Source organism: Drosophila miranda, chromosome 3, assembly GCF_003369915.1.
Source record: "Drosophila miranda strain MSH22 chromosome 3, D.miranda_PacBio2.1, whole genome shotgun sequence".
In the NCBI taxonomy this organism is placed as follows: Eukaryota; Metazoa; Arthropoda; class Insecta; order Diptera; family Drosophilidae; genus Drosophila; species Drosophila miranda.
Window position 1 is genome coordinate 17,707,287 of NC_046676.1, and position 19,474 is coordinate 17,726,760.

Consider the following 19,474-nt stretch of genomic DNA (forward strand, 5'->3'; position numbering starts at 1 on the left):
GGCATCGCTGTCATGTGGAGGAGTCGCAGCCTAGAGGAGGAGGAATATTCTCTAGCCACATGGGCTCACACACACACACACACACACACACACACACACTGAGGCAGGCACAACCTAACCCATATTCATTATCCGCTTCAAATTGTTTTCCTGCTATTTCCACAGCAACAACAACTACATTTCATTTACAAAATAAAAGTGCAAAACTTTTTAAGTTAAGTTCCATGTCGCTGAGTAGTTTTCATCAGAGAAACTAGCCAAAAAGTACGAAAATAGAGAATGAGGGAGAGAGAGAAAGAGAGACCGTTGCTTGGCTTTGGCGAAAAAGGACACGGCTCTGAAAACAGGGTTCGGTTTTTCGGTTTTTTTCGGCCACGGCAACGGTCCAAGCCAAGCCCATTCCGAGCACAATTCAGCTCAAGTTTTGCCATGAATTTCGTTCATGCATTAACCCTCAGCAGTGCCACCCCCCCTGCCGCCTCTCCCCCTCCCACCTCTGTGCATATAAAACTAGTTGAAGCAAGTTGAGAGTGGCCAAAAGAAGAGGCACTAGATGGTGGGAGGAAGAGAGGTAGAGACAGGAGAAACTTGTTGACGATTGAGATTGAAATTCTGTCGGAGGTGGGAGGGAGGGTTTATTATAATTTTGTTTCTGTTTTACTGTTACTGCCCATCGGATATGGCTTGGGGGAGCCCGAGGACATTTGCATCTAGTTTCAGTTGAACCTTTCAGGAGTTGGCTGCCATAATCAAAGAGGAATGAATCCTTAGCCACATCTTTAGCTGCTTATCAGGTCCAAGACACAACGCCACACAACACGTATACACACTCAGGTCTAACGATATATTTGCATAGGACTCATTAAAAATGCCCCCAAAAGTGGCGTAGCGAAAGGGGTTGCAAGAAGCCAAAAACATCATCGTTTACAACGAGTTTCTCCCATCGCCCAATAGTAATACAAATAATAAAGGAGGAGGAGCAGGCAACGTGTAAAATGTACCCTAAAATATGGCAAGAATAAGGGGAAGAGAAGAACGAAAAGGATTTTCAAGAAAAGCGGAGCACAGCTCAGAGATATTAAAAATTGTAAAAGAATTTCGACCAGAAAGGGGGAGAATGCTCTCCGAGAATGCCTTCTTTTGGCAGCAGTTGCATAACGAAACGCAGTCGAAGCGAACCCCGAACAGAACAGAACGAAAGTTCAATGAATTCAAAAATGTTGGCCATTCTGCATGTCCTGCATTAACTCGTTAAAATGCCACCAGCAACAAACTGCAATCGACAACAGCAACCAACAAATTTGTTTAAAATATTGTGCTATAAAAATGGGTAGAGGAGAGGAGTGGATGTGGGATGTGGGATGGGGGAGAAGATCCCCGGCCAAAAGCGTCATCAAAATGCCAGGGCGCACAAAAGTATGCAACGGAAATGTGCAAAACGTGAAAATGTGCGGAAATTATACTTGCCAGGATGGTTTGCTGGGTGGCAGGGTATCAGCAGAGAGGGGGGGATAGCAGTGAGCGAGAGCGAGAGAGGCAGTGAAAGAGATAGGGTCATAGTCATATCAGATTTTATGACCTGGCCTGGCCTGGCCTGGCCTGGCTGCGACTTAATGAAGTAGCACGAAAGCGAGTAACACATGCGACCCCACAGGCATCTCCAGGCCCCAGTCGCAGGCCAACTCCATTCCCAATTCGAAATCATGTTGTATCCAAACAGAAACAAAAAAAACAATAAATAATTTATAACCTCCAAAACGCAAACAAAGAGAAAGCCAGCGGAGAGAGTGGGGGAGAGTGGGGGAGATCTAGGCGTAACAGGACAATGCGCAGGCGTCAAGGCAATAAAAGCAAATCCTGGCAAGTCACTTTTGATGAGGGGGAGATAGAGGGACGCCAGCAAAGATGCTTGCGAACTCTTCGCATAACTCGCTTCTCCTCGTTGATTATTGCCTGCCCCGATGCGAGGGATTAACCTCTATAAATTTTGCCGCCCCCCCCTGCAGCCCAAAGAAGAGAGTGGAGAGAGGGAACCTATTTACGAGCCTGAACTTTTATGGCCAACTAATAGTAGAATGAACACTGAGAGAAAAGGTACCCATCAAATGGAGCAATGCTCATGCATGGAGTTGTAATTGCCCAGTACTTTCCCCCTTTATATCCCCTTCATGCATTCATAATTCAACGAAATTGTTGCTGTTGTAGCCATGTAGCCCCCCTCTTTGGATACACACAGCCCCATCAAACGCTTGCCTCTCTCTGCCTCTCTCCCTCTCTTCGTTTCTGTTTCTGATTCAGTTTCTGGTTTCGTTTTACGTTTTAGGCCCTGCCATTACCTAACGCATTTGATGCTCTCAAAGGTCACATTATTTACCTTTTATATTCCCATTCGTGTCAGTTACCAGCGGGGAGGGATGGCCGGGGAGGCAGGGCGGCAGGGAGGGAAGATATGTTAAAGCCGCTGATGCTTTTTGGCGCATCGAAATGTTTCCCTCTCTTTCTTCCCTCTGGCTCTCTCGCCTGCTCGCTAGCTCGTTGCTTTTTTGGCCTCTGGTGGAGAAGGATATTTCGTAATATTTTCATTTGAGATTCTTTCGTTGTTTTTTCGCCATTTTCAGGTGTTTTGGAAAACGGGAAATGCAAAAGGCGAGGATTGGGCTGAAGTATGGGCCAAATTTGATGAACTTTGACCGCTTTTTTTGGGGTTACGTCTTTCTCTTTCTCTATCAAGTTTTTCCTTTCTTGTTGGTTTTTCGCTGTCCAATAAAGAAAACTTTTGATCGTTCATTCCTTTACTTTCCGGCAACGATCCTCTCTCTTCCTCACACGAGCTTTCCATGTACATACACACATACGGGTGTGTGTGTGTGTGTGTGTTTTTGGGGATTATCTGGCAGCTTATGGCAGCAATGTCCTTCAGTTTATTCACACTTTGCCAGCATTTAACTCTTGTATTTTGTGTTTCCTGAGCTTTTCTCACTCCTATCCTGTTTCCTGTTTCCATGTCCATTCCCACTCCCTTTGCCTCCTGGCTCCACTTTTCCGTAGTGATTGCTGCTCGCTTTTTGTGTCCATTCACCATTTTCCCAGAACTACTTCGTTCATTTTCTGTATTTTCTGCAAAACATTTAATATTTGCGCGTGTGCTTGCCCCACCCTCCCCCCCCACTATCCACTATCCCATCTACAGATGTGTGCGTGTGTGAGTTTCCCCATCTTCAAGCTGATTATTATGCCGGTGTATTACACGAGGAGGAGTCGCGGCAGGACTGCGTGAGCATGGGCATGGGCGTGTGGCAAGTACTTTTAATACTTTCACCTTCGCGGAGGCATCGCCTGGGGGTATCACAGGAAGAAGGGTGCGTGTTTTGTGGGGTAGACACACACACACACACACAGACGCACAAGCCACACAGATAGACATTTAAATATTTCAGCATTTAATCTATTTTAATGGAAATTATTCGCGAAGAACTAAGTTTAGCTTCTCCTTTTGCTGTTTGTACTATGTTTTCTGCTATTCGCCACTTGCTCTCTCTCCCTCTCTTTTGGTTGAATTTTTCTAATCTCGACTTAGCCAAAGAGCGAAAAGAAAGAAAACAAATCCTTGCGGACGCGAAAAAGTATGCTACACTTTTCGCAGCACTCTTTTGCTTCTGCCGTATCTCCATGAAATGGGGGGGTAAGAGGGGTGTGTGTGCTCTGCAAACATCTCACGTCCCATATTTATAGGCTGCCATGGCATAAAAAGCGATTCCAACCAGGAGGCTCAGGGCTTGCCAAAAAGATTTACAAAATGTTTTACCACGAGCCTCCAGTATCCCTTCCTCTCCTCTTTGTGGTGTATTTGGAGATAGTCTGGATTTGCCCCGTTTTTAGGGGGCGGGGTTGAGGATTAGCCAATTCCCTTTGCATTTGCTTAGGAGAAAAGCTCAAAGTTTTTTGTTACCAGCGACTGCAGTCCGACAGAGACTCGTATCACAAGCGAGTAAAAACCCAAGTACTATTTGCACAATTTGTGGAAATTTCATGCCCCTCCCACTCCCCCAACTGAAAAATCACCCCGTCAAAGCCCGGACAAGAGTCCTGACCGGCTTTGGTCAAGTGTAAATTGTTGCCAACGAGGAAGGAAGGGCGTGCGATGGAGATGGGCTAACGGCACTAACAGCATTTCAAATTCCATTAAATTGTGTTGCTCTGGTCACACACAAAATAATTTCAAGTGGCATTTTCCTGGGTTTCCCTCGTTCCGCGTTGACAACAAAACTCATTTCATTAACTGCCCCCAAACAGGACGCACAATCTGTTGCCCCTATACGCACACAGACACACACACACACACACACACACATTCACAGAGTGACACTTATGTACATATATACACATGTACGCGAGTGTGTGTAGTCATAAATATGTCTGCTATTCCAAACAAGTCCCTCACTCTCGCTCCCTCATAACGACACCTTGGGCATCCCCATCCTCGTGCTCCATGCCCCGTGCCCCGTGCCCCGTGCCACAAACGTTTTGCCCGGCCACTTTATCAAATTAATTACTTTTCCAGCAGCAGCAGCGGCAGCAGTAGGAAAGAATCGAGTGGGAGAGGGCCAGTTGCAGGGCGAGAGGTCAACAGCACAACAACAGCCAAGTGGTCGGAAAAGTTGTTGTACATTTGCCACATTTTTATGGCCCCAAACACGAAATCAGACTGCGGAAAACTCTGAAGGGATTAGCCAGGGTGCGGGAATTGTTGGGCTGGGAAATCTCCGATTTGTATGGTTTCAAGTGCTTTTCAGATATGATTGTGGCGATCTTTGATCGTCCTGCTACTATTTTAGGCATATGTATCCCGGCATTAGATTTTATGACGCTTTTCCACCTTGGAAAAGCTGTTGACGTCAACGAATAAATTCTTTGGAATATTGCTTAAAAATAGAACATGCAGAAAAAGTCGGCTCCCAAGAAAAATCAATAAAAACCAGACGAGAATTCAGTAACTCTATGCCCCATGCCCCACGCGCTAGGAGCACCTATTGTCACGCTAAATAATTAAGTCATTTTTGTGCCTATTTGTTTTGCCTTTTTGGAAAACGAGTACACCTACATATGACAACAGTTTTGGTTGTCTTTGAACAGAAAAGTGTAGCTCCTCCTCCTTGCGAATTTTCATTTCCATTTTTACAAGAGTGAAGCGATGCCGGTGTTTAGCAATGAATAGATAGTGACGATAGTGGCAGTTATCGATACAGCATGATCACTTACGCAGCGTTTGTGATTTTTTAGTTCATTTTATAAAACGCACTAAAAAATCACAGGAAACCGGCACAACCGATAACACTTGACGATTAGTTTTTTCGTCGTTCGTTGTGTTTTTTCGTGCCGATTCGAGACGTGACACGAAGTATTCCTCTAATTCCAAGCTTATACTTTTATCGGCCAAAAAGCTGTCCCTTAACATATGCCAGCAATAAGTGCGAGTGAAAGGCACATAGTATAGTGAGTGTGAATGAAACGGCTTAGAGTAACAGGCCCGTGGGGCTTTAGATGTCCTGTTATTGTACAAAAAGGCGAATAAAGGCCCAACACAAGATGCCGACCATTCCATTCGAAGTTGGTTAGTTTATTAATTATCGTCTAATGCCCTCACTTTTCTATCGTTCTTCCAAGTCTTAAAAGAGCCTCAACCCAACTCCTGACGAACTTAAAAACACCTGGCGGATGCCTTCATCTGATCTTTGCTGTGGCGGCAGCATAGAATGGGCGGAAGGGGCGTGGGGGCGTGGTTGCGGTGCGTGTCTAATGCCAGTCACTTGAAAGCTCGTCGAGCCAAAGTAATTGAAAATGTAAATGGTTGAGGTTAGTGTGTGGCAGGATGAGGAATGAAGGGATGATGTTGGCAGTGAAAAAAAAAGTATAGTTTTCGGAAGCATGTGGCACAGAAGAGTGGCAGATGAAGGGATGAGATACTCATACAGAGGAGAGAAGGAGGACGGCCTGCTCTGGAGAAGTTAATTCCCTTTCAGTGGTTGAGGCCTCCTCTTGTGGCTGTGGCTGCTTTTATTATTAATAATTGTTGATTATTCTAATGGAAGTTTATTGCGGCTTTGCGCCCATGATTCACATAATTAACTTGAACAATTTCCCCTGCTTTTTTGCTCGGTTTAAAACTGGTTCTTTCTGCTCTTAACAGTCCGTTTCTGGCTTGACACAAAATGAATGCGAAAATTTCCAAAAGGAAACTCATGCAGGTGATTTTCTGATCCTGTGGGAGGGGGAGACGGCACACCTCGATAATTTTGCCAAATTTGCAGCTTTGCTCTGCCAGTCGGTTCTTTCGACCAAATTTTGTTTGTTTGCATTCTGTTTTGTCGTCTGTTTGCCAAAATGTCTGTGTATGCATGTCGGTGTGTGTGTGCGTGTGTGTGTGTGATGAGCAAATAAAATTAACGAATGTTGATCCTTGTGCCGACAAAAGTTTGGGCAAAATCCAGTAGCAAATATGCTTCAAATTTCAAAGAGGAAAACTGATTTTCCCATTTTTCGAAATTTACACGAATCCGAAAAATGTTTCACAAAGGTATTCCTGTGCCTTCTACTAGGTCTAGCTTTGGCATTTTCGATGAGGCTTCTGTTGAGTATTTCGCTTAATTACTGGTGGGTGGACGGACGCCCATGCTTCCCACATGTCCCATTGCTCAGAGATTTATTCTTTTGCAATCGGTCTTTCCATCCGAAATGCAAAACACAATAAAAATATACAGCGTGCGGCGATGCAGTTGTGTAATTGCTTCTCGGTCTCGAGTATGCAAAAACAAAATACGTGCAATATTGTAGGTCCCCCCCAAAAAATCTGATAAAATTAGAAAAAGTTTTATATCTCATTTGGAATACTGTGGATCGAGCGCTTGATAAAACTATCATTAATCGAATTTCGGCAATTAAATGGGCCTTTCTTGGTGCTTTTTGTGTAGCATTCATTCACTGATTTCTTTTGTTTCCCCCCCCCCCCCCCCCCCCCATACCTTTCTCAATCATCTCTCTGTCGTCACGTTCTGCTTTGTCGTCAAGTCGCGCGCTGAGTCAGTGGCGCGAGTCGCGCGCGTTTCTGTGGCGTTTTTATCTGCTTAGCACAGCATAGATGCACTCAGAGAAGAGCCAGAGACAGAGCGACAGAGAGAGAGAGAGAGAGAGAAAGGGAAGGGGAAAGGGAGGTGGAAGAATTCTTCTCATTGCTATTTCGATGTAGCATCCGACATTGTCATCGCTCTTTTGTTTGTTGTAGTTGCCATGCAGCTGTTTTATCTATCAGATGCCAGCCGTGTGACTCATTCGACGACTCTGCTACGTCGTCTTGCTGCTTTCGGCCTTCTTATCGGCCAGCAATGGTGTGGCGATAAGCATCCCATCCGCACTCTGCTCTGATCTCATCTGATCCGATCTGATGGATTATTTCTCCAGATGCTCGTTAGTGGATAAAAGTATGATCATCCAATTATGATTGGGATTGGATCAGATCGCTTAATGATGCCAATTAGCTGCCGCTGACGGTGCCGGTGCACCGGCAATTGCTGCAGCATTATCCACGGCAATTACCGTGCAAATCAAATATTGAACCGGGCACGCCACGCAAAATATTTCTACTAAATCGATGCCGTTTTCTCCACTCTCCAAATGACTTGCGAATGAGTTTTTGTTGCTTCGAGGCTTTCAGGCGCTTGGGGGCCATTAAAGCAAACCACATCTACAACTGCAACTGCCACTGCCACTGCCACTGCAACTGCAACAGATTAAAAATGCAATTGCAAATTAAATTTAATTTAAAAATCCATCAAGACAAATAAGCAAACGAATGCGAATGGAATGGGAATAACGAACTGCGAAATGCCTTTTTATTTTATTTTAATTTTTATTTTTATGCTCTCCCTTCTTCCGCCTCCGACTCCGCCTCCTCCTCGGCCTTGTATTCGTAATTGATGGCAAGACATGAATCTAAGTAATAAAATCACTGTTCAGATTTCCAGAGCAGCGTTCTATATCTGTCGATTGGTGGGCATTCCTGGGCTCTGACTCGGGCGAACTATTTGGGAACTGTATTGGGAACATATAATCTGTATATAAGCAAATTACAAGTGTTTCCCCAACACTTTCGAATTGGTTTTGATATTTTTTGGATATATTCTTTATTGTATTTCATGTTTAATTTAGTTTACGAGTAAATTTAATTGCTTCTCTGATGGCCATAGAATTTGTGTAATGCTTTAACAACAACCCCAAGCGAATAGTACGGGTAGTCCGATGCTCCGGCTCTGGCAGAGAGGAAAAGTAGAGGGGGAGGAAGGAAGAGAGGCTGGGCAGGTTTACTTTCCGACAGGCGATCAATTAAAATGTTTTCATAAATTTCACACAGGTGTGTCTGAGCTGCAACTGCCGTAACAGGCTGTGTATCTGTATCTGTATCTGACTCTGTCTCTGTCCCCGAACGAACAAACAAACCAAATCGAGTCGAATCGAATCGATCCATCGCCGCCCAGACCCCAGTAATTTAAGCGAGCTCCTCTGCTGGAGGACCCTTTTGCAGACCGAATGACATATGCATATAGTGCAGTTCATTTTGGCCAACAAATGCAACACCCACCCAGGCAGGGGCTGGTTCGTCCTTCTACTCTGGTGTATGTGTATGTGTATTCAAAGTGGGGTCAGGGGGGGGTTATGGTGAGCGGCTCTCAGGGCCATTTATGCCAAAATTTAATTTATAATTATAGCAAGTTTAATTTATGATCATTGACATGCTGCAGCAGACCAAACACACAGATACACACACAGAGAGAATTGGACACGGACACCGATGTTGCAGCAACCGCATTCAAACAGGGGGGGGGGGGGGGGGGGGGGGGGCGGAGTGGAAGTGGAGGATTCAGCTATTGTGTCCATCCATCCTTTTTCCTTCCCCGTTTCTCTGTGTTCCCTCGATAGTTGGGGGTTCGCTGGTTGCAGATTGTCTGGCATTGTGTGCAAACTGCAACTGTTTCAAAAGTTCTCACACACCCATCCACATGCGGACGGACTCTTTGCCTCACTCTCCACCTTTCTCCATTTCCCGCTGGGGCCCTCACGTCCTTGGGGAGGAGAGGTAGAGTAGAGCCCACCGCTTGCCGCGCTGAAAGTTAGCTGATATGCCAGCATCAACAACAAGGACGATGATGATGATGATGATGATGACGATGATGGGTCTGTGGATGAGAATGGAAATGGATATATAGTCTGTGAAAGTTATGGCCACTCCGCTGGCATCCTAGCATCCTGGCATCCTGTCGACGATTGCAGTTTGCAGATTGCACTTTCAGGCAAGCCAGGAATGCGTTTGGATTGAGTGTGCTAAGGAGCAGTCGTTCAGTCAGTCAGTGCAGGGAATTCGACACCCAATTAGATCATAATTAAAGGAATGCCAACAACGATGGATTCCTGAGATCAACCTTGGAATTCCTTTCAAGCCCTTTCTTTTGCTGGGAAAGGTGGGTGGTGTTCTCTAGTTTAGGTTTGCTTTAGGGATTTCTCTCTCGTTCGATGCTCGCTAATGAATGGATCACTTCAGATAGTACTCTAATGCATTTCCGTACGATTTTCACTTGTTTTCCGTTCATTACTTTGCCTTTTAGTCCAGCTTCAGGCTCTGTCTTTGGCAATTAAAAAACGAATTCGCTCCGTTTTAACGCTTTGCCAAATTAGGTTTTCTTCAGCTCCATTTCCCTTTCTCTCTCCTTGTCATAATTTTGTTACGGAACACAGAGAGTGCAGTGGAGAAGGAGAGCAGGGCAGGGCAGGGCACAAATATCAAATGACAGCACACCCAACAGGGTGCCCACCGCCCACCGCCCACCCTGTACGCCTGCCGTACATTCTCTTGGCTTCATTTTGGACTTTCTGGCTTCAGTTGCCAAAAAAAAAAAAATAATAGTAGGGGAGAAATATGGAAAATGGGAGTGAAGAGCGAAGAGCGAAAAGCGAAACTAAAGCAAAGCGCAGACTAAATCATGTTTTGGGTAGTTGTTAGTGGGCGTCAGTAGGCGTGGCCCTCTTTGCTAATTTCATTGACTCTTCAATTTTTGGGCCGTTGCCAGACACGGCACAAAGTGTGGATTTTGTATTGCTTGTTGGATGTTTAAGTAACTTCAATTAAACTAGTAGCTTAGCATAGAAAAGAGGCTTCTTCTGCTTACTCTAGTGGGATGTGGGTTGGGGGTTGTGGGTGTGGTCTAGAGTCTAGACTGCTGGAGGATGGTTTTTGTCTGTAAAATAATTAATCAAAATTGTACCTTTTTGTTGGGATTTTTCGCACCTGCTTTCGGAACGGAGACTGGGGGATTTTCGATTATCCTAAGTGCAAGCGTACCCGGGCTGTAGTACAGTTGTGCTTGGTCATCCTTAGTCTGAAGCCTGAAGTACCAGATAGAGTGTTACCAGCTTTGTCGCTCTGTTGCTCCTCGAACCCTTAAAAGGGGACCGAACTTCTTTTGGAGTTTTATTTCATTCGGCTTGTTCCGTTTTCTTTTTTTCTTTGCGCTCTCAGGCTTACATATGTCACACACACACACACACACACACGTGCAGGATAGTCACATATATCATTGTCAAGTCTATATGCAAGGCATACCCAAACCACCCACCCCCAGAGGCAGCCGCCCCCTGACTTCCCTCGAAGCACCCAGTAGGATATCATTCCCTTGACAGCGCGTGGGGCGTGCGGCAATCTTTTTGGCTTGTCAAATGCGCATTTCCTGCTTAGAAGAAGAGTCCTTGCTGCCGCTCTTTCACTCTCTTGTGTGTGTTTCAGTGTGTGTGGCTGTGCGGCGCAATCAATATGGCGGCGCTGGGGTAATAGCTGCAGGATTTACGCGCTCGTGCGGCGTCTCCGGCTTGCCCCAGAAGCCTCAACACCCCTCTAAAGCTGTACAGCTCCTTGTCCCTGCTTCTGTCCCTGCTTCTGCTCCTGCTTCAGCTCCTGCTCCTGGTGTGGTTACATGGCCGCCAAGCCGTCGTCCTCGTCCTCGCCAGTTACCTTTAAACTTTTTTTTTTATTGATATTTTATGTATTAGTGGGTGTTGGGTGGTGGGTGGTGTGTGGTGTGTGGGCGTATGTCTGTTTGCTCTTTTATGAAAGCTGCAGTAATGATTTGTTTTATGAACTTGTTTCCTTCGGTACCGTTCTGTACATCGATCTTTCCTGCCTCCATGGCTCCATGGGGGAGCCAATCGAAGTCCATCGACTCCACTTGATGGGGGAATTTGTGTGGCAACACTGATCCCAAAATGTATGCTACGGCAGGGACAGGACACACTCGCAGGGTACAACATGTACCAAACCAAGCGATTGTTGCCCCTTTGGGCGGCTCCTCGGTTCTTTCACACCTCAGGCCTCGAAGGCGAAATGATTTATGGGAAGCAGTCGAAAACGGCGAGGGCAGGAGCAGCAACAAGAGCAGTCCAATGCCAAAGCCAAGGCACTAAACTTCAATTAGGCCCCCGACGAGAGTCCATGACTTTTAATCAGTGTACTTTGCGGCAGTGTTCGCCGGGCCACTCACTCTTTGCCGCTTACACGCGAGCGTGGATGAAATGAAAATGCGTGCAGCTGCAGAAAACACACACACATACACACACACAAAACAACAACAATAGCGGCAGCAAAAGAAACATGCATCCTTTGGTCGAGGCTCTTGATACCCTCGAACGGCCAAGTAATGCCAGGCAAAGGGCTAATGCCGGCAGGCAGAAGCAACAACTAGAACAAATACTTGTGCAGTGAAAGCTGCTGTTGTCTCTCTGCCTCTCTGCATGGCATGACATGGCCACAAAGAGGGAGCAATGGAAACGCACAGTGGATTACTTCAAATCCAGGGTATTCGCTGCTTCCATAGTCGCCATTGCAAAGGCGACGCTGCGGCCTCAAGATTTATTTTTGCTGCCTCTGCTGATGCGTGAGAGCGGGAGAGAGAGAGGAGTCGACTGGCACGAGGACGATACCCGAGACGAGGACAGCAGCAGCGAGGACGACAGGTTGGAGAGGGATGGCATTGAAATGCCAGCAGAGCGGAGGTCGATCGCTCCTGTCTCTGTCCTCCGTTTATTTTGCATTTCGGCTGCGCCGTTCTCGGGCCCATTACAATAACAAATGAATGGCAAATTTGTTGCTTGCCCGAGCCCAAGCCCGTGACCGGCCGTGCGTGTGTGCGTGTGTGCGAGCGAAGCAGCAGCAGACAGAAAGAGAGGCACGTAGTGGACTAGGAAAAAGTGCCGAAAGATTTATGCTTTGCTGTTGTCATCGTCCCTTCTCTCCCTCTCTATATCCCTCTCTTTGCATTTGCCTCTGAGGGAGTGTGTGAGTATTTGGCAGTCAATGAGGATTCGAAAGCCATCGTGGCGATAATAAGCTTGAAAGCCTCTCTCTCTCTCTCCTTCTCTCTTTTTCACTCTGTCTGCGAGTGCGTGCGACACATGGAGCTGACAGCCAAAGTGGGAAGAGCTTCGAATGGAGTAGGTGTTGGGCGCCCAGGGGTGGCGTGGCTGCTGCAGATCTGTCTCTGGCTGCGGCTTTGCCTGTGGATGCCAAGCAATGTGTCAGGTCTTGGCCTGGGCCAAAATGTGTCGTCTGAGTGGCAATGGGATGGCAAATTAGCAGAGTGGCAGAGCGGCTGGGACAGACTCACCGCAAAGTTCCATATGAATAACATCCTTAACCGCAACGCAACGCATCGTTTCCTTTCCTTTCCATCCCATCCCCAACAGGTGTCGGCTGGTCAGCATCTGCATCTGAGTGGCGATATGAAGAGCAATGTCTCCGTGGCCGCCCAACAGGGCGTCTTCTTCAGCCAGCAGCAGGCCCAGCAGCAGCAACAGCAGCAGCAGCCTGGCAACGGCGGAAACAATCCACAACAACAGCAGCAGCAACCGCATGGCGGAAATGCTGGAGCTGGAGTGGGCGTCGGAGTGGGCGTCGGAGTGGGCGTCGGAGTGGGCGTGGGCAATGGCGGACCCAATCCGGGACAGCAGCAGCAGCAACCAAATCAAAATATGAGCAACGCAAACGGTAAGTGTCCCTACCTCTCTCCCACCCACCGCAAAAGCTAATCCAAATCGATAATCGCCTTCCCCTTGCAGTAACCTCCGATGGCTTCTCGCTCTCCCAAAGCCAAAGCATGAGCTTCAGCCAACAGCAGCAGCAGCAGCAGCAACAACAGGCGGCGGCTGCGGCGGCGGCAGCAGCGGCTGCCCAGCAGCAACAGGCAGCCGCCCAACAACAGCAGCAGCAGCAGCAGGTGCCGCCCAACATGCGGCAGCGTCAGACGCAAGCGCAAGCGGCAGCTGCAGCAGCGGCGGCAGCAGCGGCGCAGGCGCAGGCAGCGGCAAATGCAAACGGACCCAATGTCCCGCTCATGCAGCAGGGACCCCAGGGTCCGGGCGTTGGAGTGGGTGTGGGCGTTGGGGTAGGCGTCGGCAACGGAGGCGGCGGAGGCATGCCCAGCAATGGGCCCGCCGGTGGACCCAGCAACGGTGCAATGAATCAGATGGGAGGACCCATGGGCGGCATGCCGGGCATGCAGATGGGCGGACCCATGAACCCCATGCAGATGAACCCGAACGCGGCTGGCCCCAATGCCCAGATGATGATGGGCGGCGGGGGAGGCGGGGTTGGGTCAGGTCCCGGCCAGGTTCCCGGCCCTGGGCCTAACCAGGCCAAGTTCCTGCAGCAACAGCAGATGATGCGCGCCCAGGCCATGCAGCAGCAGCACATGTCCGGCGCGCGTCCCCCTCCGCCGGAGTACAATGCCACCAAAGCGCAGCTGATGCAGGCCCAGATGATGCAGCAGACGGTGGGTGGGGGCGGTGTTGGTGTGGGCGGAGTCGGAGGAGTGGGCGTGGGCGGCGGTGGAGGCGGAAACGGCGGCGGGCGCTTCCCCAACAGCGCTGCCCAGGCGGCAGCCATGCGCCGCATGACCCAGCAGCCGATCCCTCCCTCCGGACCGATGATGCGGCCCCAGCACGCGGCCATGTACATGCAGCAGCACGGCGTAGCTGGCGGTGGTCCGCGTGGCGGAATGGGAGGTCCGTATGGCGGCGGCGGGGCGGGCGGACCCATGGGTGGGCCCCAGCAGCGTCCACCCAATGTCCAAGTGACTCCCGACGGCATGCCCATGGGATCGCAGCAGGAATGGCGGCACATGATGATGTCCCAGCAGCAGTCGCAGATGGGCTTCGGCGGCCCCGGACCCGGCGGCCCCATGCGGCAGGGCCCAGGCGGTTTCAATAGTGGTGAGTGGAATGAAGATGGCCTCCGTGTCGCTGCATTTATTAACTTGATTGGTTTCCCCTCCACCTCTCCCTCCCTTAACAGGAAACTTCATGCCCAACGGAGCCCCTAATGCGCCTGGCAATGGACCAAATGGCGGCGGCGCCGGCATGATGTCCGGTCCGAATGTACCGCAAATGCAACTGACTCCAGCCCAGATGCAGCAGCAACTGATGCGCCAGCAACAGCAGCAGCAGCAGCAGCAGCAGCAACAGCACATGGGACCCGGAGCAGGCGGTAATATGCAGATGCAACAGCTACTGCAGCAGCAGCAGTCGGCGGCCGGCGGCAACATGATGGCCAGCCAGATGCAGATGTCCAGCATGCACATGACGCAGACCCAGCAGCAGATCACTATGCAGCAGCAGCAGCAGTTTGTCCAAAGCACCACCACGACCACGCACCAGCAGCAGCAGCTGCTGCAGATGCAGGGTCAGGGCCAGGGAGGCGGTCCGGGATCGGCCAGCAACAACAACGGAGGTGGCGGTGGCGGTGGCGGTGGCGGCGGCGTCGGTGCCGGTGGGGTGGGAGCGGTTGGTGGCAACGCATCCAACACGATTGCCAGCGCCAGCTCGATAAGCCAGACGATCAACTCGGTGGTGGCCAACTCGAATGACTTGTGTCTCGAATTCCTGGACAACCTGCCCGTGGACAGCAATTTCTCCACGCAGGATCTGATCAACTCCCTCGACAACGACAACTTCAATCTGCAGGACTTTAATATGCCTTAGATTCGTTGAAGTAGTCTCCACCATACACCAGCACCACCACACACACCACCAGCACTACCAGCACCACCACATTGTTGCCTCAGTTTTGTTCACAATTTTTTTTTTGTTGCCTATTGTTGTTATTGGTCTTGGCCAACCCCATCCCGAAACGAAACGAACCCGACCCAGGCCCCTGCCCCTGCCCATGCCCATTCCCATGCCCCGTCCCTGCCAATGAAGTTACTTTGTTTGTTAATTGTGTGTGTGTATTTATACCTACTCGTGCGGGTGTACGAGTATACCTAAGCTAAGTTCGTTCGTCTATGTACTATAATTTCTAGTTTTGCTGGCTCCACTGTAGCGCAACGTATCGTGTCGTTACGTATCGTATCGTAGCGAATGTATTATCCGACCTTAGACAGGGTCCAAGGTGCAGGGCGTGCGGCCGCTGGGCGTGGTAGCGGCTAGAGTTCGCAAGACATTCCATACAACCATTTAACCATATGCCAGGCCATCAATTAACTGAGGAAAATCAAAAAGTATTCACAAGTACTTTAAAATCAACCAAAATACACTGTCGCTAATGCGTACGTAGTCAGAGTCGCAGCAGAAGCGACCTGCCACGCCACGCCTCGCCACGGCACCAGAACACTTAAGCACTTGTACTTAATGCAAATTTTGTGCCACGCCCAGTGCGTTGTGCGCCGCCCCCCCACTTCGTTTGATTACTTAAGCAAAAGCCGCAAGAAAAAAGAACAAAAGAACAAGAAAAAAAAACCATAAACAATGGAGAGCAAAAGCAAAAAAGAACCAACAACAAAAGGGAGAAACAACAACAAAACAAAACAAAAACACAAAATAGTTGTACATTTTATATTGTATGTATTTAATTTTATTTAGTTTTTATAAAACAAAAAATCGACAAACAAGCAAAAAACTACAAAAAAAAAATTAAGAAAAAAAATGGGGGGAAAACGAAATCGAGAATCAATCGGAAGAATGAGCAAAAATATTGGTGATATTTTAAATGCTTAAACAAAAATTGAAAAATAAAACAGAAATTACGAATCAAATAAGAAATCAACAAAAAGCAAAAACACAAACACAGACACACAAAGGAGGAACCGTGGGAGCGCGAGGAGAATGGGAGAACTTTTAAAAACAAAACAAAATCCATTCGTGAATGAGAAACAGTTATTATTATTATAATTATAATTATTATTGTACATTGATTTTTTAATTGAATTCATTTTTAAATGGAATTTTTAAAAGCGGAGCAACAGTGCGACAAAAGCGCAAACAAAACATATTTAACAAATATACACTATATATACGGAAATATTATATATACATACAACTATGCGTAGTTTTTGGTAGTGAAACGTAATTTTTTAGTAGTTTGTTAAATAAATTGATATAAAAACACAAACACACACATAATATTCAAACATACATACATACACATCCGCATATACGCGTATACACGCGACTCGATATATATATATATATATTTGACTATTGTAAAAGCAGCGCTAACAATTCGATTTACGAGTGTAGTGTATGTGTAATTAGCCCTAAGGAGCCACAAAATGTTTTGAGAAAGTAAGGAGAGATCGAAATTTATATTTAATGCATGCGCCTGGCCGCATTACCAAGTGATGCCATGCCACGCCCACACAGAAAACGATAGAGAGGAATAGGAGAAACGGGACACTATTCAGCAGAAAATAAGCTAAAGAAAACGCCAGAGATTCCAGCAATGAAATTATTGTACGAAAACTAATTAGAGCAATTCCATAAGTCCATAAGTTAGACGTTCCGTTGAGGCCATAGAAATTTTGAACCAGGCACTCGGATGCCACTTCCACAGATCTTCTACTTACAATATATAGTTACAGAGACAGACATACATACAGACAGATCACAGCCATTTTTGCAGTGTCTACCGTGATTCGGAAGGGTCAGCAGGAATACGAGTATGTAGGAACAAGAGCTCGACTCCACAGCACACGCCTAGCAAAAGATATACACATATACATAATACATACATACATCTAAAAACTAACAGAGAAAAAGAACAAGTATTTAAGCCGAAAACAAACAAAAACGAAGGAAATCTAACAAAATTTACTATTACAATTATAAATGAATAAAAATACGCGAATTGTAGTTTGTAACTAATGCTAAATGATATGGATACGAGATGATGATTTGTTTATAATTATTATACGAAAACCGCAAATTATATATACACTATTATTAAATACAAATTATATATTATATATATATACACGCATATTATTACTATATACAATATGGCATATTATTATTACATATATATTTCAACGCGAAAGCAAACTAGCGAGCTAGACCGTACGGTGATCTGATCGTTAAGATGCCACCTCGCTACGCAGATCCATTGATCAGTTGCCCTGCGAAGCTTGGGCCAGAAAGAAACGAGAAAATCTTAACTTAATATCAATTAACGAGAAGGCCAACCAAAACATTAATTATTTAAAATACGAAAACAGCGAGATATTTTCTGTAAGCGTCTACGTCTCTGAATTCGAAGAAAGTCAAATTCTGCTTGAGCGAGCGTTTTGGATTAGTTTTTGTTTGGCCAACATTGATTGGTGCACGGGTCTTCTGATTGCCGTTTGTTGTCCTCCGAGAAACAAAAGAAAATGTTGGGAAGCAAATCAAACATTTATAGATGTTCTTTTAATATTAAAGAAAACAGAACGAAAGTAACAAAATAAAATAGAAAAATATTACTTTTGTAAATAAATTTTAACTTGTTTTTATACCAATCTGTACTATGCTGAGAGAGTGAAATGGCATTCCATCAAAGAAGCAGGCGCAACTCAGACGAACGCCCTCCAGGATGAGGAGAAGCTTCAGGATGGAGTATAGGTTGAGCCTCCCAACCTGGGAACGGAGCAGTTCAATTTTAATTTTTTTTTAAAACATCCCTAAGAATGTTTTTCTTAACAGTTGAGCACATAAGGGCTCCCCGGTGGCAGAACAACCGAAGACATTTAGTTCGGTTTAAGTCGGGCGAATTTTGAACAAATGTGGTACCAATCACATGTTGCCTACATTTTATAGACCGTGGACCAAGTGAAATTGAAGCATCGCAGAACAGGACTTTATCTGATCAAGGATGTTAACAGCAACAAAAACCACTCTCAATTTTTGGCACTACCGAGATATATAGATCTAATCAGATTAGATAAAGAAATGTAAGTTACATGAAACAAAAGCTTGCAGTGGCGCCGTCTGTATATATTCTTATGGACTAAAATCATTACGTCATATAAATACCAGCAGATGGCGTATTGGTGATGATATATTTTGGTGGTATATTTGTATACTTATTTACGTAGTATTTTTGAGTATTTTCTACAACAAAATACCGGATATACCCTAGGGAAAAGGATATTATAGAATTGAGGAACTGTTTGTCATCGCAGCCTCGAATAAATGCAGAAACTAGTCAGTCTCTGTTTAAAAGGTATTTCAACAATATTTTGCAGCTTATTGTCTTCTTACAGAGACCAAGAATAAGTATCGGGATCAGGATATATATACAAGAAACTAATCAAATGCATGAATATGTCTTGGAAAACAGTATCTTAATATAATATTAACGAAATATGGTATACAAAGGCCCATACCCTGGTCGACAACAAATAAGTCTGCACATACAAACCGTGTTTTTGTCAAAATAAAAAACATGCAAGTACTTAAAAAAAGTTAATCCTGATCAAAATTCATTCATCAATCATATAAAATTATCTGGGCAAAACTGAGAGATCTATATAGCTGGGAATATTCGACGGAAGATAATAAACGAGTATTTATTGGTGCATAACCGGTTGACAACAATGATTACCGGCAACACTAATTTGTATACCCTAGGGAAAAGGATGTTATAGAATTGAGAAAATGTTTGTCATCCCAGGCTCCGTAGGTATCAGGATCGAGATAAATATATACAAGACACTAATAATACACATGAATATGTCTAAAACATAACAATCTGAGATAATTTCTATATTAATTGCGTTTCTAAGCAGCTTGGAAAAACAGTTTCTTCATATATATTAACGAAATAGGGTATAGCTGAGCCCATACTCCGGTGGGCGTTACATTCCATACTCACTTACGTTGCCACTGTTTTTTTGTTGACCTTTTTTGTTTAAACCTTGTTTTCTACACTATGCAATAAAAGAGAGTACTTAAAAGTAGTCAATCAGGTAGAAAATTGATTCATTAATCGGATAAAACTATGTGGGCTGGGCTGAAGGTTCTATCTAGCTAGTAATATTCGACGGAATATCAAAATCGAGGAATATGTATATCAGAACTTGAATTCCTAAGTATATTTACGGTATGTTTTTAAAATAAGACGGTATGTTTC

General features: G+C 46.0%; 1 protein-coding gene across 6 annotated transcripts in view; it reads left to right on the top strand.

Annotated features, from left to right (window-relative positions):
- LOC108159469 (neurogenic protein mastermind) overlaps positions 1-17,087 on the top strand; it is a 65,254-nt gene extending 48,167 nt beyond the window's left edge. For all 6 annotated transcript variants that reach the window (XM_033390329.1, XM_017292788.2, XM_033390332.1 and 3 more), the window contains 3 exons: positions 12,781-13,081; positions 13,153-14,304; positions 14,387-17,087. In XM_033390329.1, coding sequence (XP_033246220.1) covers positions 12,781-13,081; positions 13,153-14,304; positions 14,387-15,072 — 2,139 coding nt within the window. In that variant the 3' untranslated portion in view covers positions 15,073-17,087. The remainder of the gene's footprint in view (positions 1-12,780; positions 13,082-13,152; positions 14,305-14,386) is intronic.
- Positions 17,088-19,474: the final 2,387 nt, after the last annotated feature.